The 26,808-nt window shown below is 42.3% G+C and overlaps 1 protein-coding gene across 4 annotated transcripts; it reads right to left on the bottom strand.

Annotated features, from left to right (window-relative positions):
* Positions 1–4,101: 4,101 nt before the first annotated feature.
* Positions 4,102–26,808, bottom strand: CEP20 (centrosomal protein 20). 4 transcript variants are annotated; one of them, XM_087417010.1, is made up of 6 exons: positions 20,547–20,915; positions 17,665–17,862; positions 14,129–14,213; positions 10,073–10,209; positions 5,751–5,861; positions 4,102–5,228 (listed from the first exon to the last, which is right to left on the bottom strand). In XM_087417010.1, the coding sequence occupies exons 1-5, from the start codon at positions 20,575–20,577 to the stop codon at positions 5,785–5,787; spliced, it is 528 nt and encodes a 175-aa protein (XP_087273136.1). In that variant the 5' UTR covers positions 20,578–20,915; the 3' UTR covers positions 4,102–5,228; positions 5,751–5,784. The 4 variants fall into 4 exon arrangements, with proteins under 4 accessions (XP_087273136.1, XP_087273135.1, XP_014651834.2 ...); XM_087417009.1 differs by lacking the exon at positions 20,547–20,915 and adding an exon at positions 26,763–26,808 and having other exon boundaries at positions 4,102–5,861; XM_014796348.2 differs by lacking the exon at positions 20,547–20,915 and adding an exon at positions 20,938–20,990 and having other exon boundaries at positions 4,102–5,861.

Below are 26,808 nucleotides of genomic sequence, written 5' to 3' on the forward strand. Positions count from 1 at the left end.
GCTTTATTAATACCCCCATTGTGCAGGTGAGAAAACAGAGGCCCCAGAGCAGTAGAGAGATTTGCCCAAGCTCTCCCTGGGACAGGAGCCCTCCGTTGCCATGATTCACTCCCAGAAAGACTTTGGAGGGAAATGCCCAGGAGAATCGGCCTTGAGGCTGAGAACAGGTCTCTAAGGTTACATAACTGAGTTTCAATGTGCCAGCGCCACTTTCTAGCTGTGAGCATGGGCAAGTAACGTAAACTCTCCGTGCCTCAGTTTCCCTACCTGTAAAACGGGAAGAACATCAGTATGCTTGGCTGTCTGTAAACAGACCTTGCGATGATCCATGTAAAATGAAGATGTTACACTGCTTCATGTTAGCTGCTAATATTCTCAACCAACACGAAACCCAGGCGAGCCGCACCAGGCCTTGGGGACATAGTGGTGAGTGACAGCCTGTCCTGCCCCAGTGTCTGTCTGCAGGCTCCCAGTCCCCTTTGCAGAGCTCTGTAGCTCAGACCATCTCGCTCCCTTCCTCATCCTTAGAACAGCAAGCTCACCCGGTTTTTAGCCGTGAAAACACCCAAGCCCGGCCCCCTGCCCCCAGGGGCCTAAATCAGAGAGGAAGAACAGCCAGTGTGCGGCTGGCTGGCGAAGTCAGAGGTAAAGCTCCTCAGAAAATGATAAATGGGCTGTCTCCCCACGTGCCGTTGAATGTCTGCACTGTAAAAGGAGTGGAAACTGTCCCTGCCTTAGTACAGAAATGATGCGGAGCAGAGAATAATGGAAGGGGGAAAAACTGAAGTTGATCATCCCCTTCCCGTCCTGGAAAGATGATCCAGAGCAGGCTGTCAGAATCTAACTCACTGGTACTTCACCAGACGCATTAACACTGGTACTTCCAAAGGGGTTGCATTTCATTCTGTCAAGAACTTGGTAACTTTTAAAAGAGAATCATTATAAGTCATTAATATAGACTTTATAACAAACACTGAATTTTACTGCATTATCTCACCTAATCCTTATAACCCCCCTATGAAGTAGGTACTTTAAATTTTTTCTTCCCATTTTGCTGTTTCGGTGAATTAAATAACCAGTCAAGGTAGCACAGCTAGTTAGCGGTGGAGCAGGAATTCCAGCCCCACCGAGTCCACGGTAGGTAGACGAGAAGTCTGAGGTTCTTAACCCATGGGCTGCTAAGCACTAGCCAGGCAATGTCTGTGAACCCGAGTCTGTGCTTGCTCAAGGAAAAGCACAGATGGTCGGAATCTTTGCCTCAACTACCTTACTAGGTTGTTAAATATGACAATACATGTGAAGGGCTTACATAAAGCATTTCATACCTTCCTGGTACACTCTAGAAGTACACAGGGACAGTATATGCACCTAACAGTCATTCAATAAACATCTGTCCCATGCAGAAGCTCAGATGTTTGAATCTTCAAAAGAGCATTGTTATAATAATTAAATCAGATGCCTCTGTTTTATTTCTCATGGCTCAAAAAGCAAGTTATTTTAAGACTGAGGGAAAAAAAGTGACTTAGAAAAATGTTACTTTGACTGAGCTGTCAAGTCCATTTCCTTGGCACGTCTTTTCTGGGAGGTGCCCAGTAAGGGGAGTTTCCATGAACTCATGGAACAAGATGGCAGAGGGGAAATTTCTCTCTTGGAGTCTCTTTTTTTTTTTAATCAAATAGCTTTGTATTTGCTCCTGGCTTCAAAAATCTCCAAAGTGTGATTCCATCCAGTTTTTAATAATATCAGAGACTGGGTCCAAGCATGGCTTACTCCTGCATGCGCTTCACAGTTTAATTATTTAAAAGTCTATCAGCACTCAAGTCATGCAGCCCAAGACTGGCACAGGACTCTGCCTGTGCAATAAACGGACACATTCCCGCCCACGAGCGTGGCTCAGCTCCAATTCTCTTGCACAAAAGCGCTTCCATTTCATTTACGATGGCGCCCACGCTTCTCCACAGTACTGCAGTGCATGGTAACCTGCGACACTCTTTCCTTCGTCACCAGATTCTCCAGATTCTCTACTTCTATCAGGAAGGGTCCCAAAACTCTCAGTAAAAGTAGTTTTACAGTTTCTTACAAAACTAAACGTATTCTTACCATATGATCCAGCAAATCACGCTCCTTGGGATTTACTCAAATGAGTTGAAAACTGATGTCCATACTAAAACCTGCACACAGATGTTTATAGCAGCTTTATTCATAACTGCCAAACCTTGGAGGCAACCAAGATGTTCTTCAGTAGGTGAAGGGATAAACAAACTGTAGTACATTCAGACAATGGAATTATTATTCGGTGCTAAAAAGAAATGAGCTATCAAGCCATGAAAAGCCATGGAGGAAACTTAAATGCATATTACTAAGGGAAAGAAGCCAATCTGAAAAGGCTACATACTGTATGATTCCAACTATATGACATTCGGGAAAAGGCACAACTACAGAGACAGTAAAAAGGTGGGTGGTTGCCAGGGGCTGGAGGAAGGAGGGAGGATGAATACCTGAAGCATGGAGGACTTTTAGGGCAGTGAAATTACTCTGTATGGTCTACAGCGGTGGATACACGTCCTTAAACATTGGTTCAAACCCACAGAATGTACACCAAGTGTGAACCCTAACGTAAACTATGAACTTTAAGCGATGATGTGTCAATGTAGGTTCACCAATTGTAACGAATGTACCACTCTAGTGGGGGATGTGGGTACTGGGGGAGGCTGTGAGTGTGTGGGGGCAGGGGGCATATGGGAAATCTCTGTACTTAACATTCAATTTTGCTGTGAACCTAAGACTGCTCTAAAAAATAAAGTCTACTTTTTTTAAAAGATAGTTTTACCTTTCATTTTAAAAAAAATTAATGAAGACCACACAATCCTTACAGAACAATTGTCACAAAAGTCACATACCAAGCGGCTGAGCAGTATTGTCCTAAATGCCTTTAAAGGCATATTCTCACAAATGTTAATCCTTCATGTACACTTGGCTTTAGGTTAAAAGAACACATCAAATTTTACATAATCCTTCAGGCATGTGAGTCATATACAAACGTGTCCTTGCACATAATTATAAAGCTATTAGTTTATTCTGTGCAAACATATAGGCTAAGCTTACATTTATCATCTTCAAAAGCCACCTCCGCTCCTATGAGTTTTTAGATTGCCCAAGTTTTAAATATCCATTTTTCCTAAATTCCTCTTTAGTTCAAATTCCCATCCAGTTTTTGTGTTAATTCAAGTTTTCTCCTAAAATTTATTCTGCATTTCTGGAAGATAACTTCTCCCAACAACCCATGAAAACTACCAGCAATGATGTATAATTTAGGGTAAGAGTTTATGAGAATAGTTTGATTAGTCCTCTGTATTTATGTTTGTTTTTTTTTACTAATTTTATTTATTTATTTATTTTTCCCCCAAAGCCCCAGTAGATAGTTGTATGTCATAGTTGCACATCCTTCTAGTTGCTATATGTGGGACGTGGCCTCAGCATGGCCGGAGAAGCAGTGCGTCGGTGCGCGCCCGGGATCAAACCCGGGCTGCCAGCAGCAGAGCGCACACACTCAACCACTAAGCCATGGGGCCGGCCCTGTTTGTTGTTTCTTTAACGAATATTTAAAACGTCTAAGCCCATGCACTTTTTTAAACTACTGGATTATAAATTAATTGCCACTGTTCAAAAATCCTAAGTATAGAAATTTCTAGAGCAGACTTGCTCAACCCAAGGTCCTCCTTTGTGGATAATGATAAAAATTTCATAGTGAGTATTTTGAAAATAAGTAGTTTTCTCTTTTCCAAGCATAAAAATGAAAATCTAAATATGCTTTTTCAAACCATCCATGGTCCCACAGATGATGATACTGTCCCCGCCCAGAGCCTGACACCACCAGCGCCCACCACTACCCCCCAGGAAGAACAATCGTTCCAGAGCGACACTGCTGCTGCCAGGTGCCCGTCCATCAGGAGAAGTCCCCTCCGTCAACCTGACTCTACGCCCTCCAACAAGTAGGTTGCTGAGATCCCAGAAGGCCTGAGAGCATCTCCCAGCATTCTTCTGGCCCTGGCGTGCATCTCTGACGGCACAGCAGTCATACAAACACCCTTTGCACAAAGGTGAGTTGCCTAATTTTTTTTTTATTAAATGATACATTGAAAGTATAAAAGTTGCCCAGGTACAAACAAGTCACAGAATAATGCATACAAAAGCACTATGGACTGCATGTGACAATTCTGTCTAGCTTCTATTTTGATGATTTTATATCAGTATCCAAAATGATAAACTCCAGCATTTTTTCTTAATCTAGTCCTGCATAATTGCAACTCCTGAGGTAAACTTAGCGTCCACTACCAACGTCCTTGGATGTAAACCGAGACCTCTGAGAAGAAATGATATTTATATTCCCACACATAATACAAAGAAATTCATAATTGTAATCAGACACCATAGACTTCATTAAAAAATGGAAATGAGCCCTTAGAATACTTCTACATCTCTCTATGTAATTTTAGCCCCCCAACAGGGCCTCTCAAAATCCTTTACTTGTAAAGTATGGTTTAAGGGGACTTATTTAATAATTTTCTGCATTCAGATAAAAATCCTTGGTTAATCTGTAGACTGAACACTGACTAGCACCAAATATAAAATCAAAAGTTTCAATAATTTCCAAAGGCTGCACAGAATCAATACACTGAAGAGAATGCCAATTTTACCAACTATGGCCCTTATCACCTTCCCCGTGGAAAATGTTTCAGCTACATGTTGTCAGTGTACAGGCAGCCATGGAGTTTTGTTCTGAACATACCTTATGACTTCTGCCCATCAGGCGCTGTCTAGTCTAACAGTTGTTTTCAGTGAAATCAGTCTGTAGACTCCACATTATAAAGATGTCTTAAGAAATATCCACGTAGCATTCTAAAGACTGCACTATAACAGCTCTTATTATTTTTCTATCCCAAGAATAAAAATTGGTGTTTAGTAAGACTTTTAGAGCCCACATAAGCAGGGGTCGGCCCTTTCATAGCTCATCTGGTAACTGCACAACCAAATGCCATGGGTAGGTTAAACAATGCCATCTTTTAAAAGGTACTTTCTGGTATTTCTCCTAAAGCCTGTCTCTTCACGCTTATTCCACATTCTTCATGTAATAAAATAAACTCTTTGTTTTACTTACAGCAAAATTAAAAGAATTATTTCCCTCTCTAGGTTTTAATTAAATCTTCCAGTAGAAGAGCCAAAATGGTCTACGGAAAGAAAAAGTACAGTTAAGTTCAACTTTAGACAGTATTTCAGATATTTAAACCTAATTATAAATGGTTATCTGAAAAATAGCTCATCAGAAAAAAAAGCAAACTTTAAATTTTTTCTGGCTTTAATGTTCTTTTAAATGTTTTTTTTTAAAACATGAATAAATTTTCCTACTAATCTACAAAATTCCAGCCTGAAGGAAATTTAACTAATGTGCCATGTTAAAGAGCAGAGCATATGGCTATAAAGACCTGGATTTTTTTTGAAGAATGTACAGGGTACTAAAAAACCCTTTCATTTCTCACAAATGTGACGACCTTTAAAATACTTCCTAAAAACAACATATTTTCTTTCAAGTCAAATCCAATAAGCTGATGACAGAGTTAGCTTTTATTCACAAATGCAATAAAACATGAGAGGCTAAATGTTTTGCAGAAACTCAAATTTTCTACAAAGTACAAATATTAGTGATGCCTTTTGGTAATGTTGGGAAAATAAATAAGTTATTAAATACATACAATTTTAAGATAAAAGATGCCCTAAATGGAAATGTCATCTCTTCACTGCTGGAGAAACATGAGGATTTTCAATATTAGTGCTTTTCCCCTTCTCCTTTCTCAGGTGGTCATCTGAAATTAAAAGAAATAAATGTTAACACTTATCCCAAGTCCAAATAGGCAAAAGGCAGACATACCTACATATATTTTAGGATGTTATATATTTAATATTGTATGAGTTATTTAGATGGCTTAGGACAATGAAAAAACTCACTATTTTTTAAATACTATTGAAGAAATCAGACATCTTTAGTAGTAGGGACTCACTCTAACTATTCAAGCGTCTCGACTTTTTTTAAGTGACTAGAGTCCATCCTGCAGTAAACCCATGTGTAAGTCCTTACAAACTTCTCTTCGTTATATGTAAGGAATGGGAATCGCAAGAAAGGACAGCGTGTTCAGTTAGCATTTTGAGGGATACCAAACTCTTCAATTAAAGGGACAAAAAGAAAACCTCTTCCAATAGACATGCCTCCCAGCAGCACCCTCTTGTGGCAGAGAGAAAACCAGCACGGTTTACATCTTCCTACCAAAATCAGACAACTATCTAAGAAATCGCAGAACACGTTCTTCAGCCAAAAACAAAACAATAAAGTTCCCGAGAGATCAGAGGAGCCCAGGGCCCTGTGGGCGCTGGGCAACAGTAAAGAAGGGGTCCTGGTCACTTGTGCTCCATTTCTGTTGTCAAGGGGGAAAAGGGCAGAGCGCAGAAGTGGTCTAGATTAAAAGAACCGAAAGAGACGTAATATCCAATGTGACAAAACGCAATGCACAAATTAATTCCTGAGAAAATATAAACCCCCCAACTCCTCAGACACTTTTTACAGCAGAAAAAACAACCTTTTTAACGACTATTTTGATAACAGGAGAAAAAGAATACAAATTTAGACAAATTGTTAGAAATATGCCATTTTCACACCAAAAATGCACACTGGATTTTCTAATTCTTAAAGATTTTATTTATTTTATTTTTTTCCCCCCAAAGCCCCAGTGGATAGTTGTATGTCGTAGCTGCACATCCTTCTAGTTGCTGTATGCGGGACTCGGCCTCAGGATGAACGGAGAAGTGGTGCCTCAATGCGCACCCGGGATCCGAACCCGGGCCACCAGCATCGCAGCGCGCGCACTTAACCACCAAGCCACAGGGCCGGCCCAGGATTTTCTAATTCTAAAGACAATTTGATTGTACACACAGTCTTATTGGTCCATAGTAGCTATCATCCTCATAAATAACGTAAAGTGCTAATAGTACTACAGGTCTGCATCACAGATGACAATCTATCTCCCTCAATTTTAGGGAACTTTGCTGGACAGAAGAAAACTGACAATATCCTTAGGACACAACCATTTGAGGTTTTCTAGAAGAGCGTTTTAAAAAAGTGAAGTATGTTATTCATGTACTTCTTCACAGATGTGCAGAAAGCTGAGCTGATAGTGATTTTCCCTGTTACAAAACAGCTGGTCTTTCATTTACAGCAATAACTACTTTGCCTCCAATATCACAAGCACTGGTATCAACAGCACACATGGGTGGCTCCCGTCTCAAAGGCGAGTGTGCCTACGTAAATCCTCTGCATTTCTTTTCAGCATCCTGCAAGCTTCCATCAAGAAATGCTTTCATGTTGCCATGCTTTGGACTTATTTTCAAACAAAAGAGAACTTGATTTTAGTGTTTTACATTTCAGCTGGATGAGCTTGGGTAGAGATAAGATATTGTAATCTGAAGAATAATTGTTTTAATATCTTCATAACCTTTTCAAGGTTGTCAAAACTTATGTATCCTTCAGACAGTAAGCTAGAGTTGAGAAAGTAAAGGGAATGCTTAAATGTGTTACTGGAACATAATGCAATTTTCGGCTGACAATTCTTCACAAGTCATTGCACAGAGGTCACTGTTGTGCCAAGAACATTTTCGATGGCCATGAAAACTAATGTGCGAAATCACTGTCCTTCTCCTGTTAGTTCAGCAGCCATGCTCATCCAAGCCTTCCACAGAACAGGCACCCAGAGCTTCACTGACCTGAACTCAGATCTCTGACGTCTCTGGCACTTTATACACAAAGGACCCACAGTAAGGCTGTGAAAGGCTACCCAGTAGCTAACCTGTGACTTTCATCTCAGAAGAACAGAATTCGGTTAAGGAATACTCTGTTACTTCTAATTTTCTTACTAGTCATTAGCCATGAACATTAAGGAGACTGATTATAAAAAGTTTACAAACCAGAAGTTATTTCTCAAGAGGTTATTTTTCCTGATGGGACTGAAAATACCAAATGTCATGGATTTGCTGTGTTAACAAGTGTTAACATGTACCATATCCACTGGTGACAATGGAATAGAGAAACCGGTACTGTCATATATTCTTTGTAAGAATGTAAACTGGTAAAGCCTTTTTGGAGAGGAATTAGACGATATCTACTACATTTTTTAATATGCATATGCTTCGAATCAGTAATTCTACTTCTGGGCATCCACACAAGAGAAATACTTGTGAGGACAAAGAAGTAATGCTACTCTGCAATACTGTAAAAGCAAAAAATTAAAAACATATAGAAGTACATGAGTAAGGACTGACTAGCAATACTGTGGAATACTACACAAAGTTAAGAATGAGCAGCAGCAGATATGCATATAGTGACAAGTGAACAAAGCAAACAGTAGGATCCTGTGTACAGCAACAGTGCACACACATTTAATACACAGAAATGGGTCCTGAAGGATGCCCACCCAGCTGCTACCAGTGCTACCTTCTACGGAAAGGAGAGAAACTGGCGAGTTAGGGAGAGACAAGAGTGAAAAGGTTAAAGGGAATTCCACATTATATTATTGGAATGTTTAGAGATTTACTCAATTCTTACATGTTTTGTTTTGCTTTTTAAGTACTTGCCAAACAGTAGACACTAATGACAGTTCCTTACTAATCCCTGGAAAGGGAACTAGGAAAACTTCTCAATAGTTTTTAAATGGAAAAGTGTAGAGGAATGGCAATCAAAGGTGCTGATTCTACTAAAAATGATCAGCTACAGGCTTTAGATGAGTCCTGAGCCTCTTAGTCTTGGTTTTCTCAACTGTACAATAAGTAGGTAGGAATGATTTCTTTTCCAGTGTTCCATCAGCTCAGAATTCTAAAATATTTAAAAGAATAAACCCTAGTGAAGTCAGAATTAACCTCCAAAAGCAGTCACCCTGATTCACAAATATTTTACCTTCAGATTGTAAGAGACACAGCAAATATTTAACATGATCAATATTGCTCACAGAAGTTTAGGAAAACTACAAAAGGCAATTCGCATTTTAGATGTTTCCTAAAAGTTTATTTCAACATTCAAGATTGACATTTGTCCTGATCATCAGCTGCCTGAGCCCCACCTATGACTGTCCTTCTTAAAAAGAGAGATCACCTCTCTACCATAGTTGAACACTGAGCTGCAAACCATTCAATTCGGATTATCAAACTGAGATCCTATTGCTGATAGAATCAAAACTATTGAAAGCACATTTAAGCAGTGAGCATTCTGGGGCCAGCCCAGTGGCACAAGCGGTTAAGTGCGCACGCTCCGCTGCGGCGGCCCGGGGTTCCCCGGTTCGGATCCCGGGCGTGCACCGACGCACTGCTTGGCAAGCCATGCTGTGGCGGCGTCCCATATAAAGTGGAGGAAGATGGGCACGGATGTTAGCCCAGGACCGTCTTCCTCAGCCAACAAAAAGAGGAGGATTGGCAGATGTTAGCACAGGGCTGATCTCCTCACAAAAAAATAAATAAATAAAAAATAAAAAAAATAAACAGTGAGCATTCTGATAGAAATATGGGCTCTTCTCCTAAGAATCTGTTACTTGTAGATAACTACCATACCACCACAAAAACTATCCTGAAAATGCCATGCACACAAACCTGTGACTTCCCAATCTGTATTCAGTAATCTTGTCTTTTTTCAGGCTTTGAGAGAAAAAAAATTATGACCTGATAAAAAGCTATTTATTCAGTATGCTAAGGATCTAAGCTGCTCCAAAGAGTACAAATTTATGTGCAAATCAGGTTTTTCAATAATTCTGTATAGAAATTATATTTAAGAATTTTGTCGTCATCCCCCCGACTCCCAAGATTCTCTTTCCAAAAAGCATTTTGTTTTTTGGAGGATAAGGTACACAGGCTAACTATATTAGATATAAGTAAAATTAAACTATGTCTCAAAAGCGCAGGAAAAACTACCCCAAAGATAAAAATATATAGAAAGAAAGTATACTTGCTGACAGCTAAATGATAAATCTCAGAAAACTCATACCCATTTGCTTTCTTCCACTAGGTTGTCTGCCAAGATTTGGGTTTGGAGGCTGAAGTGAAGACCGTTTCAGAAATGTATTTTGGATGTCATCCTTAGTTCCATGCAAGAAATGAGCTAAAATCCCATATAAAAGAGGTCTAGAGCAGGAAGAAAACCAAAATCAATTAAATTTGCATAAATAGGAAAAGCTTAAAACTTCTGTTGTTTAAAAGGTAGCCTCCAACACCAAAATGACCAAGTAATTCACCAGACTTGAAAGAAAAAAGTTGCATGGTTATTATCCAAATTGCAAACTCTTCATGCTTTTTTAAATTTAGGAGCACCATTTAACTCTAAAGACAATTTTAAAACTCAGAGAAAACGCTAACAACTTAAACCTCATTTAAACTGAAATACAATTTCATTGAATGCACAGAAATTCAGCTTTTATTTTTTTATTTTTTTTAAATTATCTTTATTAAAGATTTTATTTATTTATTTATTTTCCCCCCAAAGCCCCAGTAGATTGTTGTATGTCATAGCTGCACATCCTTCTAGTTGCTGTATGTGGGACGCGGCCTCAGCATGGCCGGAGAAGCGGTGCATCGGTGCGCGCCCAGGATCCGAACCCGGGCCACCAGCAGCGGAACACGCGCACTTAACCGCTAAGCCACGGGCCGGTCCAGAAATTCAGCTTTTAAACTCTCAAGTTCAGTATAAGATTTCCCAGTACCCAGCATGTCTGATACACAACAGGTACTCAATAAACACTTACTGGATTAATAAATCCTCGTCTAGAAAAGGTCTTATGTCTCAAGAGCGAGGCTGCCTGGGTTCAAATCCTGGCTTTACTGCTCAACCTTGGCAAGATTCTTAACATCCCCAGCCTCATAAATGTTTCTTTTCTCTATAAATGAGGGTAAGTGTAGTCCTTACCTCATACGGTTGTTATGGACTAAATGAGTTAATAAATGTCAAGTGTTTAGAACTGTGCCTGGCATATATTAAATGGTATAGAAATGTTAGCTGTACAGGAGTTGAGTAACAATTAATATTTAAAAAGCTACTTTACAGTTTACAAAACACTCTAACCTCTCTTCAATTTATCCTCACCTTGTGATGTCATAATCATCACCCCAATTTATAAATGAGAAAACCACGCTCAGAGAGCATTTGCTAGAGATCCCTTAGACAGTAAACAAACTTTATACTTGAACCCCATATTCTTTTCCTTACAACATGCTGTCTGGAGTTTTGTATTAGTACCCATACACAAATGGAAGCTGTTCTGCTGACAATAAAGAGAGGAACAACAAAAATGTTTTCCTTTGTTTCCAATCTCATAATTGAAAATATGATTTCATGGATTTTTTTTTGAGATACCTACTTATTAGCAGGTGTGATGGTTAAAGTATGAGATTCCTTTGCCTTCATAAGGTGGAGCCTAACTGCCCTCCCCTGAGTGTGGGCTGGACCCACTTCTAATGAACTGAGTAAGACGTTAGGTGACAGCACTGTGCAGCTGCAGAGACTAGGTCATAAACGGCGTTGTGTCTTCCTCCTTGCCTTCTCTCTTGGTCACTCTCTCTGGGGGAAGTCAGCTGCCATGTCATGAGGACACTCAAGCTGTGCTATGGAAAGGTACATGTGGCAGAGGTGAGACCTCCTGGAAGCAGCCATGTGCGTGAGCCACATGGAAGCGGCTCCTCCAGCCCCAGCAAAGCCATCAGATGACTACATCCCCAGCCAACATCTCAACTACAGTCTCACGGGAGACACTGAGCCAGAACCACCCAGAGAAGCTACTCCCAGATCCCTGACCATAGATAATAAATGTGTGCTGTTTTAAGCCACCAAATTCTGGGGTAATCGGTTATGCAGCAGTAACTAACTAATTGCATACCAAAGCAATTTTTCCATACCACCAGGAAAGTAAGTTTCTCTATTTAAAAAAATAAGATACCTCAATTCTTATGAAAGCATCATCCAGCAATATAAAATAGGTCTCTTTGTTTACTTTAAACCAATGTTTCCCAAAGTGTTAACTGGTTCAAGATTTTCAAATTTAAAAAATTTTATTTTTAAAATTATCATACAATAAAATTTACTTAAGATTTAGATATTTTAAAATGTTATTAGGAAGTATATAACTAGCACATTTAATCTGCAACTTCATGGATATTAAAGTTTCTTTTTTAAAAAACCAAAAGTTAAAAAAAGATAATTTTTTTTGAGTACAGCCTCACAATACCTTATTTGCAATGTGAAACACAAAAACTCTGAAAACTAATCTTCTTCATAAATTTGGCACAAACTCATTCGGTGGCATAGCTTGACCTAACATAAGGCTATTACAGACTTTATCCTGCTCTGTGTGAAAATTCTTAAGTTTCACTGGAAAATACAATGTGATCGTGGCGTGCTACTTAAGACTCCATTGGCCCATACACTAGTGTTTGGTATATGTACCGTATTACTCTTTAGAATCTGAAAACTTTTCAATGGAAACATTTTAAAACAAAGCAACCACTGTCTTTTAGAAAGCAAACTGTTGGCAGTGTGAAGCATAGGTTGGAAAAGAAAGTGACTAGAGAGAACTAGACAGACGGCTCCTGAACAGCACAGCGCAGGGCAGGGAGAACTGACAGGCCATACTGCAGAGGCAGAACTAACAGGAATTGCAGAGTGACTGGTGGAGAAATGAGAACAAGCCAAAGATGTCAGCGGACTCGGAGTTTAAGACCTGAATAGCTGTATGAGGAACCTGCAGGGTGGGGTTAAGGAGACAAAAATAACAGATTCGATTTTTGGACACACTGAGTTTGAGATGCCAGCAGAAAGGTGGGCCTACAATTCAGGAGATCTGTCAGATTTAAAGCAGAGTCATCAGCATGGAGGCATCATTAATGACTCAAGAATACTTAGAAAAGTGGGCGGGGGGACACGAAGTAAAGAAAGGTGAGGACAAAACTTAGGGAATGCCCACAATTTAAAGGAACCCTAAAGGAGCCAGTGAAGAAGCTGAGAACACCACTGGGGAGACTGGAGAACCAAGACAGGAAAGGGTCACAGAAGACAAATGACAAAAAGCGTTTTAAGGAAGCGTAGTCAGTATTACAAAAGGCTGCAGAAACTCAAGTAAAACCGAGCTTCTCAAATTGGAAACACACACATACAGCCACTCCTGGGGCGAGGGGCGTGGGACACAGTTCAGGACCAAAGTGGCATACGACCCGGAACACCTTTATACAGAGATTTGTGGGAGAGCTAAATCTAATTGGTATGTTATTTAAAACACGTTTATGGTAAAAGAATTATACCATGAAGTAGAATGAAAAAATTCAATGAATTTTTAGAAAGAGAAAATGTAAGATTTCAAAGAAATTTCTTGCTAGAGGAAGGCTGCTTTGAGCTATGTTCCCAGGCTCCTGGGTACAATTTTCTTTTTTTTGCCATTCAGGGATCCTCTGGAAAAAGTTAAAGAAACACTAAGTAGGAAAAGAACTAAGAAACTACTAAACATGGTCACTCTTCTTTTCAAGATCACAGTTTTCGTATAAATGGTGAGGGGAGAATTTAAGAAGCAAAGAGAGCAAGAGGGGGTAATAACAAAACGAAAGTAGAGGGCTGCTTTTCACTACGTTCAGTGTAAAAAGGCGACCGAGAGTAGCTCAGGGTTGGGAGTTGATAGGTTTTTTTGGAGAGGGGATATCTGAGGACATTCCTAAATTGAAGGGAAGGAAGCAGTGGGGAGGCAGAGTTAAACATGAGAAAGAAAACAATTGACAGAGCAGAGCCTCAGAAGAAAAAAGGGATGCATCAAGAAGCCAAGAAGAGGGGCCCTTAGGAAGAAGTAGGGATGCGCAGTCCTCTGAAACCACGGGAATTTTCACCCCAGAGAGTAGGGGCCTCATCTGACTTGTTCACTGCTGCACAACTTGGATTTGGTGCTGTGGTAGACACACACTAGACTCACATAAATACTTGCTGAATTAAAATGAAATAAAACCACCCCATGTGATTATGATTCCAATACAACAATATCTGAAAACTTATTTTAAAACAAAAACTTCTTACATTGTATTATCCTTTGATTCTTCAAATGCATTCAGTTCACGGATAAGAAACTGTCTGTCCAAAGGAACTACAGGTTGACCAGATTCTGGAGGAAAAATCATGACAACACTGAGTCTTTATTAATCTAAAAAGCAAATATGATTTTATAAGAACCACAGTTACCAGGTAAACACATTTGTCAGACTTTAGAAGAATGATGATGGCCCATACTAAAACAGATCCAACTGTACGTGATTTTATGACTTTCAAAATGTCTATTTTGTTAAATGTGTACCTTAATACAGCTCAACACAAATTCATTTCTTAAATCTCCCCAGTTTTGGTTGGGAAGATATTGTTTCTGCATACTAGACCTCAGAAGTCTGTTTTCTAAGAAGCTTATAAATGAAACACATGACAGTAGTGATACCCCTTTGGTGGCAATAATTCTAACAGCAAAACTAACCCTGATATGAAGTGCTGGTGAGGATACAGGGCAGCTGGAACTCGCAGACTCTGCTGGGAGAGCAGGGGGACAGCCCCTCTGGAAGGAGCTGAGCTGCTTCTTATCAAGGCGAGCTCACACTTCCACACAGCACCCAGCAATGCTACGCTCACACTTCCACACAGCACCCAGCAATGCTACGCTCACACTTCCACACAGCACCCAGCAATGCTACGCTCACACTTCCACACAGCACCCAGCAATGCTACGCTCACACTTCCACACAGCACCCAGCAATGCTACGCTTACACTTCCACACAGCACCCAGCAATGCTACGCTCACACTTCCCACACAGCACCCAGCAATGCTACGCTTAGCTCTGTAGCCAAGAGGAATGGAAACATGCTCACACAAACACGTGTACGTGAACGTTTAGGGCAGTTTGATTCATAACGGCCAAAAACTAGAAGCAATCCAAATGTCCATCAACTGGTAACAGATACAGCGGCACAGCCATACAACAGAATGCTATGCAGGGGGAGAAAACAAGCACGCGTGAATCTCAAATGCATTATGCTAAGTGAAAGAAAGCAGACGCAAAAGGCGACACCCTGTATGGTTTCATTTATATGACATTCTGGAAAAGGCAAATGATAGGTACAGAAAAACGACAGATCACTGGTTGCTAGGGGCTGGGGACAGGCAAAGAAATTAACTACAAAGGGGCACAGAGAATTTTTTGAGGTGATGAAAATGTTCTATATCGTGATTGTGATTGTGGTAGTAGTTAACACTACTGTATGCATTTGGCAAAATCCATAGAACTATACACTAAAAAAGGTAAACTATATTGTATGTTAATTATACCTCGGTTTTTTAAAAAAGCCAAGATACTTAATATGAAACTTGACTACTGTCACTATATTTTATTCTAGGGAAGCCCAAGTCAAGACGTTTAATTGGTGATATTTTCATAATATTCTTCTTTTCTGAGTATTAATGGTAGTATATAGCCAGCCTTGGTGGTCTAGTGGCTAAGATTTGGCGCTCTCACCGCCATGGCCTGGGTTCGTTTCCCAGTCAGGGAACCACACCACCTGTCTGTCGGTTGTCATACTGTGGCAGCTGTGTGTTGCTGTGATGCAGAAAGCTATGCCACCAGTACTTCAAATACCAGCAGGGTCACCAATGGGACACATGTTTCAGCGGAGCTTCCAGACTAAGACAGACTAGGAAGAAGGACCTGGCCGCCCACTTCTGGAAAAACTGGTTATGAAAACCCTAAGAACAAGAGCAGAGCATTGTCTGATACAGCGCTGGAAGATGAGAGGACGGCACAAAACGTTGGGGCAGGGTTCCTCCCTGCTGTACACGGGGTCGCTAGGAGTCTGAATCGACTTGATGGCACTAACAACAATGGTATTATATAGCCATCTATAACAAACTGAGGAAAGTGGAAATACTGATATGGAAGATCCTTAAACTAATAAAAATCATCACTTTATTCAGTTAAGATATATGCTTAATATTAAATAAAAGGTCTAGAATATTAATAGAAGATCTATCAATTAGAAAGTTCCAGCATCACACATAAAGAATTCATTCTCTCTTCCAAAATCTACTCTATGATCTCTTTTCTTTGATGAGGCACATCTCCGAGGTATGAGATAGTCTGAAAGCACAGATTAAACCTTAGACAAGGGAACTGAATGACATACATGTGAAGTGCTTTTGATCGTCCTTCCAAGCTCATTTCTCCCCCAGCCCAGAGGTAACGCCTATCTTGACTATTATGCATATCCTTCCAGTTTTTTTTTTCCCCTGGGAAAGAGTCACCGTGAGCTAACATCTGTTGCCAATCTTCCTCTCTTTTTTTTTCCCCACCCCAAAGCCCCAGTACATAGTTGTATATTCTAGTTATAGGTCCTTCTAGTTCTTCTGTGTGAGCCGCCACCACAGCAAGGCCACTGACAGACAGGCGGTGTGGTTCCATGCCTCAGAACTGAACTTGGGCCACCCAAGCAGAGCGTGCCGAACTTGAACTGGAACTTTAACCACTAGGCCACGGGGGCTGGCTCTACTTTCTTCATAAGAAGTAAAATGTAACAGATAAAGTACATTTCTCTTTAACTGCACCCCCTCTCCCCCTCAATACCATTTGTCTTCCTGCCATCCCTAGAGTAAGTTTGGAGTTTACCTTCTTAATCCTTTAAATACCATGCTTTTACATACCTTTGTATATGTCCCTAACCAACACATAGTAGCAATATTCTGAGGCTATATCTCCAACGTTTTATATTTCTTAATAAAGAATATACACATTAAATCTGAATGTGTGTGGGGCCGGCCCCGTGGCTTAGTGGTTAAGTGCGCGCGCTCTGCTACTGGCGGCCCGGGTTCGGATCCCGGGTGCGCACCAACACACCGCTTGTCCAGCCATGCTGAGGCCGCATCCCACATACAGCAACTAGAAGGATGTGCAGCTATGACATAGAACTATCTACTGGGGCTTTGGGGGAAAAATAAATAAATAAATAAAAAATTAAAAAAAAAATCTGAATGTGTGTATATTTTTAAAGCATATACAGGGCCGGCTCCGTGGCTTAGCGGTTAAGTGCGCGCGCTCTGATGCTGGCGGCCCGGGTTCGGATCCCGGGAGCGCCCCGAGGCACCACTTCTCCGTCCAACGTGAGGCCGAGTCCCACGTACAGCAACTAGAAGGATGTGAACCTATGACATACAACTATCTACTGGGGCTTTGGGGGGAAAAAACTGAATAAATAAAAAATCTTTAAAGCATATACAAAGGAAAAGACTGGCAGCAAACAGGAGAAAATACAAACAACTGTTTATTCTCAGTATCAGGAATTACAGAGGATTTTTCAAAGTATGCAGCCATTTAAGTGCTTATTTAGTTATTTTTTTGTCCCCTATAATACAGTAAGCGTCATGAGAACTTGTTCAAGCTATGGAAAGAGCCCATGTCATTTTTATGTCCCAGTCACTCAGATGACACTGTTCACCAATGGAATTACATTTCCAGGCTAAACACTTCCTGAGAATTGGGGGAGGGGGAGAAGCAGATTTTGTCTCAGGCGATTAATGTCTTACCCGCTATGAGGACAGATGCTGTATACTTATATTTGTTGAATTCCAAATACTCCCGAATTAATTCATTAATTAGGAGGTTTTCGTGTGACAATGGTGGTGGAGGTTCACTTTCATCATCTAGGGCGTTGAAAACTTCAGCTCGAATCCTTGCTCTTACATGCCCTAATACTCCTCTTTTTTCCAAGGTGTCCTTTAAGACTGTTAAATATAAAACATTACTGCTTCAATTATAGAAAAAATTTTGTCCTTCTTAGCCATACTTTGAAGAAAAATGTTTAAAAGGTAAAGGGCATAACAGCAGCTTTCAATCTAAACATTGTGACGAACTGAACAGTTATCCCATTAGGTACCACAAACCATGTTTGTAATAAAAAATTAAGTTCCCAAGTTGCAATGATTTACTATTCTAATACACTTAAGCAAATTCAAGTTCATCCTCCCAATATTGTCAGCGTCAGAGGCTAAAGTCTGATACACATTCTTTAGTGAGGAAAAAAAGGGGATAGAATTATAGCTAGCATCCCGGGACCTGAACTTAACCCCCAGTGTCTCACATATTTTCAAGAGTGTTTATTACTGCAGACAGGTTGTGTGTGTCACTAAAAATCTCCGGTCTAGAAAGAAGATGATTAAAGATAACAAGTACACTCCATAAAAGGAAGGAATGTGCTGTCTTTTGTATAAAAACCTTTGATATCCAGAACCCTCGGGGAATGGCCCATTCTGAACGAAAGGGTGGGTTTTTGTTTTTTGGGTTTTGTTTGTTTTTTAAAGACAATTATGGGCCGGCTCCGTGGCTTAGCGGTTAAGTGCGCGCGCTCTGATGCTGGCGGCCCCGGTTCGGATCCCGGGCGCGCCCCGAGGCACCACTTCTCCGTCCAACGCGAGGCCGAGTCCCACGTACAGCAACTAGAAGGATGTGAACCTATGACATGCAACTATCTACTGGGGCTTTGGGGGGAAAAAAATGAATAAATAAAATCTTTAAAGACAATTATGAGTTAATTCCTTAAAACAGCAGGATTTTTAAATTTTGAGCCTAGTCAGAAATCGCATACATGACTGTATCATCACCATCTTAAATAATCAGGAATATATATGCTGAACGTAACCTAACTTCTTCTTGATGAGCAAGGGGCACTATTACAAGTATCAGGAATTGTGATAATGAGATTCAGCTATAAATACTAGTATGGTCACTGAGGGACACAGGGCTGAACTGGCACCATCCCTCGCAGGGGTCTGGAACCTTCTTTTTTCAAATTGTCCCTCGTGGCTAAATAACAACTCCAGAGAATCAACACATCTCACCCAGTGCCTAGAATATAGTAAGAGCTCAATAAAGGCTACCTAGGAACATTATAATACAGTGCAGTATACTAGTGATGTAATAAATATTGTTTAATACTGTACCGTGCCCTGCCAAAGACATCAAATAAGTACACCACAATAATGAAAACTCATAAAGGGGGCCCAGGGAGCTTTTATCCATGTAGGCATAAAAGTTTCAAACAACAAAAACAACCTGGGTCGTATGATTAAAGAGATACAGTCTAGACTAGACTTGAACCTTTCTTGCCCCTTATTTTTAAATCATCCCCTCAACATTTCTGCAGGTATGTAAGTACAGTTATCACCCAATCCGACTTTGTAACAGGCCCATAAAAGGAAGGTACAGCCTTATCACATTCTTGGGATCATAACTGAACCCCTGTTCTCTAAGTCCATCTTTGGAAATTAGATGGAGAGATATTTTTCACTGGCGAGAATCCTGTCCCAATTACTCTGTATTTGCACACAGCACAGCCTCAAACTCAGCGGAGAAATGAGAATTAAAGGAGCCGGAGTTAGGAAACCTAGCAGATCTCCTCAGCACCTCAGTGGTAGAGCGCCAACCCAGGCCTCAGGTGCCTTCCCTCAGAGGGAGAACCAAGCGAGGTGGAAAAATGTGAAAGTGCTTATAAAAGGTAAAAGCCCATAAAACTTAAGATAATTGATGGGCAAACATTTACACCGGTTTCTCTTGGAACACAAAGCATAGTCAGAACTGGGAAATGCAGAGAAATCACAGAGGGCTCCCTACATCTGCGTAGGATACTTCTAATCCCCAGAGAATTCTGCCTTCTTTTGGGGTTCCATATCATTTTGTCCTTCCCTCTATTAGCATGCTTAAAACCTGGTACCACAACAACTTCTTCAGAAAGAGGTTCTTAACCTGCTTTATATCCCAAAGTGACTTTAAATCCTCCGAAGTTGCATGCAATACTATGTGTGATAGGTATTTCCTGGGGAGAGGCTTCGCCATTCACTGAAGCCTGCTCTTGTGGATGAAGGCATGCCTCTCCTATGACTGGTCACCAGCCCAGTGCTGCAAATACACACTTATATGGATGCTCACTGAATCATATTCTCAAGGAGATTCAACCCCTCCCCGCCAAATCTCTACGAATTACTGATTTCCACCCCAAGTTCCCTGAAAACGGGAACCGGTTTTATTCCTCGGACAGCAGTCCCACCCAGGGATGAAGACTGGAGCTCTGGGGCAGCCTGCCTAGGTTCTCACTGCCTTTTTCTGGCTAAATTACTTCGGGCGAGCTAGTTCGCCTCTCAGCACCTCAGTTTCCTAATCTATGAAATGGGCACATTTGTTGTATGGAATCAATCAGATTGCACGGGGGCTGGGCAGCGCATGACACATGAGGCTCAATCACTGAGACCTGTAATTCCTATCACTTGTCTGGACAGCTGAGTTAAAACGAACAGTGCACAAGTGTCACAGGCTTAAGGACTTGCACCCATGTGGAACCTTCCCGAAAAAGACAGGAGAATGGCCAGGCAACTTTCGACCTCCCAGTTTTTCCCGAGGGAAAATCGGGACCCACCTCGCAGGCTGTTGTAAGGAACCAAGCACATCGCTTAGGATTGTGCCCAACACCAGTGATGGCTGTGGGTACTGTCATCAGCCCTAAAGCCTCGCCCCCCAGCGGCGGGATCCAGAGGAACGCTCCAGAGCCCCCAGGTGGAGGGCTGCAGACCCTCAGGCACCCGCAGACCCTGCGGCCCGGCTCCAGCTCCAAGCCGGTGCAGAAACCGCCCCCGTGCAACTTCCTCTCCTCTCCTCTCTGGACCCAGACGGACGGCCCGCAGGCCCTGACGCCGAACGACCCCGGAAAGGCGGACTCCGGTGTTCCGCACGGCCTCCTACGTCCCACGCTTTTCACAGGCCGCAGGCCACACGCATTTCAGCCGGCCAGCCTCCCCGCTCGCACTCACCAGCCTTCAGCTCGGTGACAGTCGCCATTTTTCAACCGCCACCAAGAGGCTGCCTCGGCTGTGCGCACGCGCAGCTCCGCCCCACCCCGAGGTCTGTAGCCAATAGGCGCACCGCTCTCGCCGCGCCCAGTCCCGCCCCTCTCGGTGTACGCTCTCCGCGGTTGGGTGGGAGGTGCCTGTCTAGAGAGGCTCCACCAATCAGCGAGCGCTCTAGGCGGGCCCTGCTAAGGGAGGAGGGAGGAGGAGCCCGGAGAGAGGCAGGTGCAAGCCCCAACGTGTGGATGCTGCTGGCACCTTAGTGCTTACCTCTAGTCCACTAAGCCTTTCATAATCTGCCCACTGCTCATCTCTGCAGCCCCAAGTACTCCTTGTTAATAGTCACCATGTATTAAGCCTGTCAAGAAGACTTGTTAAAACGGATTGCTGGGCCCCACCCCTGGAGTTGGTGATTCAGTAAATCTGGAGTGAGGTTGGAGAATTGGGATTTCTAAGTTCCCAGGTGATGCTGATACTGCTGATCTGGAAATCACACTGCGAGAACCACTGTATTAAGTATTTACTATGAGCGTGACACCGTGCTAAATGCTTTACACTCTTGAGCTCATTAATTTCTCTATTATTACTCCCATTTTACCGATGAGGAAACCGAGTCTTTGCTGACTGAAGACTGAACCAAGATCAGCAAATGGTGCGGGGGAGATCTGAATCCAGGCCTTTTGCTCTTCAAAGCCTGTTCTCTTCCACTGGCACTTAATCGTGGGTGGTACACACAAGGAGCCCAAGAGCTGTTTCTGAGAACGACTGATGGGCAAATGAGCTCTAGCATCCCAAGGAAATGAAGAAAAAGGAACATGGGGATAAGGAACATGGCGATAATGTACCCAAAACACAGTGTAAGGTTCTATGATTCCAGTTGTATTGCAGGGAGGCCAACATATTGACCTACACCCTACAACAGTGCCCTTTAAACTGCTGGTCTCAGCCCAATAGTAGGTTTTGAAATCTATTTATTAGTGAATCCCAATGGACATATTTTCAATTAAATGAAGTGGAACATAGAGGTATTGTTTTTTGAAACATTTGTTTTGGGTATATATGTGCATTCTGCTTCCTGGTGTATTTCTTAAAGTGGGTAGGAGTCAAAAAAAGTTCGAGAGCCATTTTAATCTAGAGGAATCCATTCCCATTCCAAACTAGATTAGTTTTGACCTTATGTGACACAGATCTGTTCTGTAACCTTAGGAAGGTCCTATCCCGTGACCCTTTCCTATTCTGTAAAACCCGCAGTGCTGGAATTCCTGGCCAGCATCTGAAGAGACTTATACAGATTAACTAAATTCCAGAGGCAGAACCTTTGAGCGCTTTAGAGAAAAGTGCTCCCGAATATACTGATGCGGAGCTCAGAGAGAGAGGCGGATGATAATGTGGCTGATGGTAGCGGTAACCATACCTTAGCTAACATCCGTTGCCACTCTCAGTAGAAGGTGCCACTCTGCAAGTTCTACTTTAAATCCTCACCAACCACACTGTGAGGGAGATACTCACACAGCAATTGGATGATACACTGCATTGGTGAGGATGTGGGGCAACAGGCTGGTAGGCGGGTAAATTGGCATCACTTTCTCAGAAGGCTGTTTGGCAATATCTAATCAGCCTTTCACACCCCCGTTGGCCCTTCAATTCTAGTTCTAAGACTGTATCTTACAGATACACTCACATCTCATTACGAAGGAGCCAGCTCTGGTGGTCTAGTGGTTAAGATTCACTGCTCTCACTGCCTCGCCCAAGTTCATTTCCAGGTCAGGGAACCACATCACTCATCTGCTGGTAGTCATACTGTGGCGACTGCGTGTTGCTGGGATGCTGAAAGCTATGCCACCAGTATTTCAAATACCAGCAGGGTCACCCATGGTGGACGGGTTTCAGGGGACTCCTCCAGACTAAGACAAACTAGGAAGAAGAACCTGGCCACCCACTTCCAAAAAAATTGGCCTTGAAAACCCCATGAACAGCATGTCTGATATAGCACCGGAAGATGAAAGGATGGTACAAAAAGACTGGGCAGGGTTCCACTCTGCTGTCCACAGTGTCGCTAGGAGTCAGAATCTATTCATGACAGTACTAACAACAACAATCACAAAGAATATGTGTATAAGAATATTCATTGTAGCGCTGTTCATAGTAGACAAAATCTATATGCACCTATCAAAATGGCTGAAATAAAAACAACTGACAATGACAATGCAGAATGCATGCTGAGTATGCATATATTGCTGGTGGAAAAATAAGGTGGTATGGTCACTTTGGAAATCAGTTTGGCAACTGCTTATTAAGTCAAGCATACACCTACCATACAAGCCAGTAATCCCACTCCTAGGCAGTTACCCAAGATAAATAAAAACTTATATCCACACAAAAGCTAGTATGCAATAATAGCAGATCTAGTCATAATGGCCCCAACTGAAAATGACTCAATACCTTCCAACTGGTGAATGGATGTGAACTAGCTGTGGTATATCTGTACCATGGGATATCACGCAGTAATAAAAAGGAACCAACCACTGATACACGTGACAATACGGATGAATCTCAAATGCATTGTGCTTGGTGAAAGAAACAAGATTCAAAAGGCTACATCCTATATGATCCCATTTATGTGACATTCTGGAAAAGGCAAACAAATGTCCAAAGACATTGGGAACAGGGACAGAAAGCAGATCGCTTGCCAGGGGATGGGGGCACATGAAGGGGACTGTCTATAAAGATGCTTCGGGAGATTTCTGGAGTGACAGCACCCTTCTACATCTAGGTCGTGACTACACGATTGTATACATTTACCAAAATCCATACAGCTGTACACTCAGAAGGGAGAATTTTACTGCATGTATACCTCAATCAACGTGACTATTAAAAAATTCCTGGAAATAGCAATATCATCAATAGGGATACTGGTTAAGTAAATTAGGGTACAGCCATAAATGAAATATTATGCTGTCATTCCAAAAAAGAGGGAGTCTTAAACATACACATTTGTAATTATCATGAAAATGCATAGATTGAAATTTTTATTTTTTTTTTTAAGATTTTTTATTTATTTATTTTTCCCCCAAAGCCCCAGTACATAGTTGTCTGTCATAGCTGCACATCCTTCTAGTTGCTGTATGTGGGATGCGGCCTCAGCATGGCTGGAGGAGTGGTGCCTCGGTGCGCACCCGGGATCCAAACCCGGGCCGCCGGCAGCGGAGAGCACGCACTTAACCGCTAAGCCACGGGGCCGGCCCTTATAGATTGAAATTTTTAAAAGCATGGTCCGGTAGACAGTGTAGTATGTCACCAATGGTTTAAAGAAAGGCGAAATACTCAGTATTTGTTTGCCTATACATACCTCTGAAAAGATGTACAAGAAAGTCCAAACGAAAATTGCCCTGGGTGACCCAGTGTCAATGGTCAGACTTATTTTTTAATCCGTAGACTAATTTTGATTTAAATGTTTAATTATGGGCATGCATTACTGTGCACAACCAGCTGTGTGCAGGTGCCACCTGATAGCACTTCCTCTTGACTGCGCTGAGTACCTTGACATGCTCAATTCTTCAAATGTGAGAGAATTAACACCTCCTTTAACCAATGGGAGCCAGTGGATAATCCGTGTCTCAGGTGGACATTTCTGAGACATATTCTACATAGTTCTTTAGAGGGTCTCCAGTGGGATTGAGCCCTAGTTGCAGAGAGTGGTAATAATTCACCATTGTACTAGTTTTACCTCCTCTCCAATTTCACACAGCTCCCCTGCTCCAGGTTCTCAGAATTCTTCCCAAATAAACTACTTGCAAATAAGTCCTTGTCTCAGATTCTGCTTTTTAGGTTAAGCCAAGCTAGGACAATTACCTCTATCTATCTATATCTATCTATCTATCTAATGAACTTTCATGGTGTGTCAGCTCTATGTCAGACATGTTGGGGTGGGGGCTGTTTTTAAGTAAATACAGAGTCTTTGCATGATTCCTCATTACTGCAATTATGAGTTTCAGCTTCTTTTTTTTTTTTAAAGATTTTATTTATTTTATTTTTCCCCCCAAAGCCCCAGTGGATAGTTGTATGTCGTAGCTGCACATCCTTCTAGTTGCTGTATGCGGGACTCGGCCTCAGGATGAACGGAGAAGTGGTGCCTCGATGCGCACCCGGGATCCGAACCCGGGCCACCAGCATCGCAGCGCGCGCACTTAACCACCAAGCCACAGGGCCGGCCCAGTTTCAGCTTCTTAACACAGGCTCATTGCAACTGATCATCTCAAGTGGAATAAATGGCCGTTCACGGACTGTGAATTCTTGAGCTCACGGTACGACAAAATGGGAATTTTATTGTTGCGTCTCACTTTTTGTTCTATTGTATGCAATATTGTAAGTTGATGGAGATATATGTAACTGGTGTGTACAGAGAGCATTCCAAGAGAGGAGAAAGGGTACATACAGAAGGGACCTGAACTGCCTTCTCAAACCACAGAGGCTTGTTTGATGTTTCAATAACCTAGTTTCAGGGGTTGGCACATGGGACCGCTGCCTGTTTCTGTAAATAAAGTCTTATTAGAACACAGCCATGCCCATTGTCGAATGCATGGTCTGTGGCTGCTTCCATGCCACAAGAGCCAAGTAGTTGCAATAGAGACCACACGGCCCACAACCTTAAAATATTTAACCTGGTCCCTTAAGAAAAAGTTTGCCAACTCCTGAATTCTTGTTCTATAATTTTTCTGGGCAAGGGTCTGTTATTAACAGACAACCATTATTACTTTCTGAGCAATAGCCAGTAATAATAAACACAGCCACTAACATTTAAGAAGCCCTTATTGTGTGTGTTAATTCTTGTCATTCCCCAAAACAAGTGGGAGGCAGGTATTATCATTCCCCTTTTGCAAAGAAACTGACGTTTGGAGGTAAGTAACTTCTGAGTAAATGGCAGACTCAGGACTGGACCCCAAGTCCACTGACCACTCCTCAGCTATTTTTAGTCATCGTGAAATGAGAGGCACTCTCCCCTCTTTCCTTCCCTTCTCCCCTCCCTATCTTGCGGCTGGGCCTTTGTGTATGTCCTTCCTTCAGCCTGGAAACTGCCTCCTGCTCTCTCTTCTCCCTCTCTAGTTAATTTCCATTCATTCCTCATGCCTCAGTTTATACCTCCTTTTTTCCTAAACCTTCCCTGGCTAGACTGGGTTCCTCCTCTTAGATCTCTTTTGGGGGTTCAAAGGGCTGAGAAAAGGCAGGGGTATAGAGATAAGAGAAGGCTTCCAAGTAGAGATGCATGACACCCATTCTCCCTCCCACCCCAGGCCCAAGGTCATGGCCTTTTCTGGGGGGCAGGCCACTTCCAGTGACTGATCCATGTTGGGGCATAAAGGTCCAGCCTCCTCACCCCAGCTGGGAACAATTTTTTGGGTGCCCTCAACTTCAGTGCTTCCTGAGGGAGTGGGCTAAGGCTTTTGCTGAGGCTGCATAGCTGTCCAACTTCGTCCTCCCTCCCCTAACCACCCTCCCTGGTGTTGATTCCAAGAGCCGTCCCTAATAAACGTCCTACACCTAGATCTCAGTCTCAGAGTCGGCTTCCCAGGAACCTGCCACTCAATCCCAGAGACCAGCGATAGGTCCAGTTGTCCCTGGTCCCCTACGTGCTCCACTTCCCCAAGTTCTCCAGAGTGAATCATCACCCAGCAATTCCAGAGCCAAGGGCGTTCCTGCATTGCACCTGGAGAACAGCGGGAAGGTACAGTCATCCGCAGAACTCCCCCGAAATTCCCCCGCCCTGCCCCACCAGCATGGCAGCTGCCTACCTGAGCTGGGTTGTGACTCTGTAGTCCACATCTGGTGCCCACGCTG

The sequence above is a fragment of the Ceratotherium simum genome, chromosome 26, assembly GCF_057802395.1.
Source record: "Ceratotherium simum simum isolate JZ-2026a chromosome 26, ASM5780239v1, whole genome shotgun sequence".
Classification (NCBI taxonomy): Eukaryota; Metazoa; Chordata; class Mammalia; order Perissodactyla; family Rhinocerotidae; genus Ceratotherium; species Ceratotherium simum.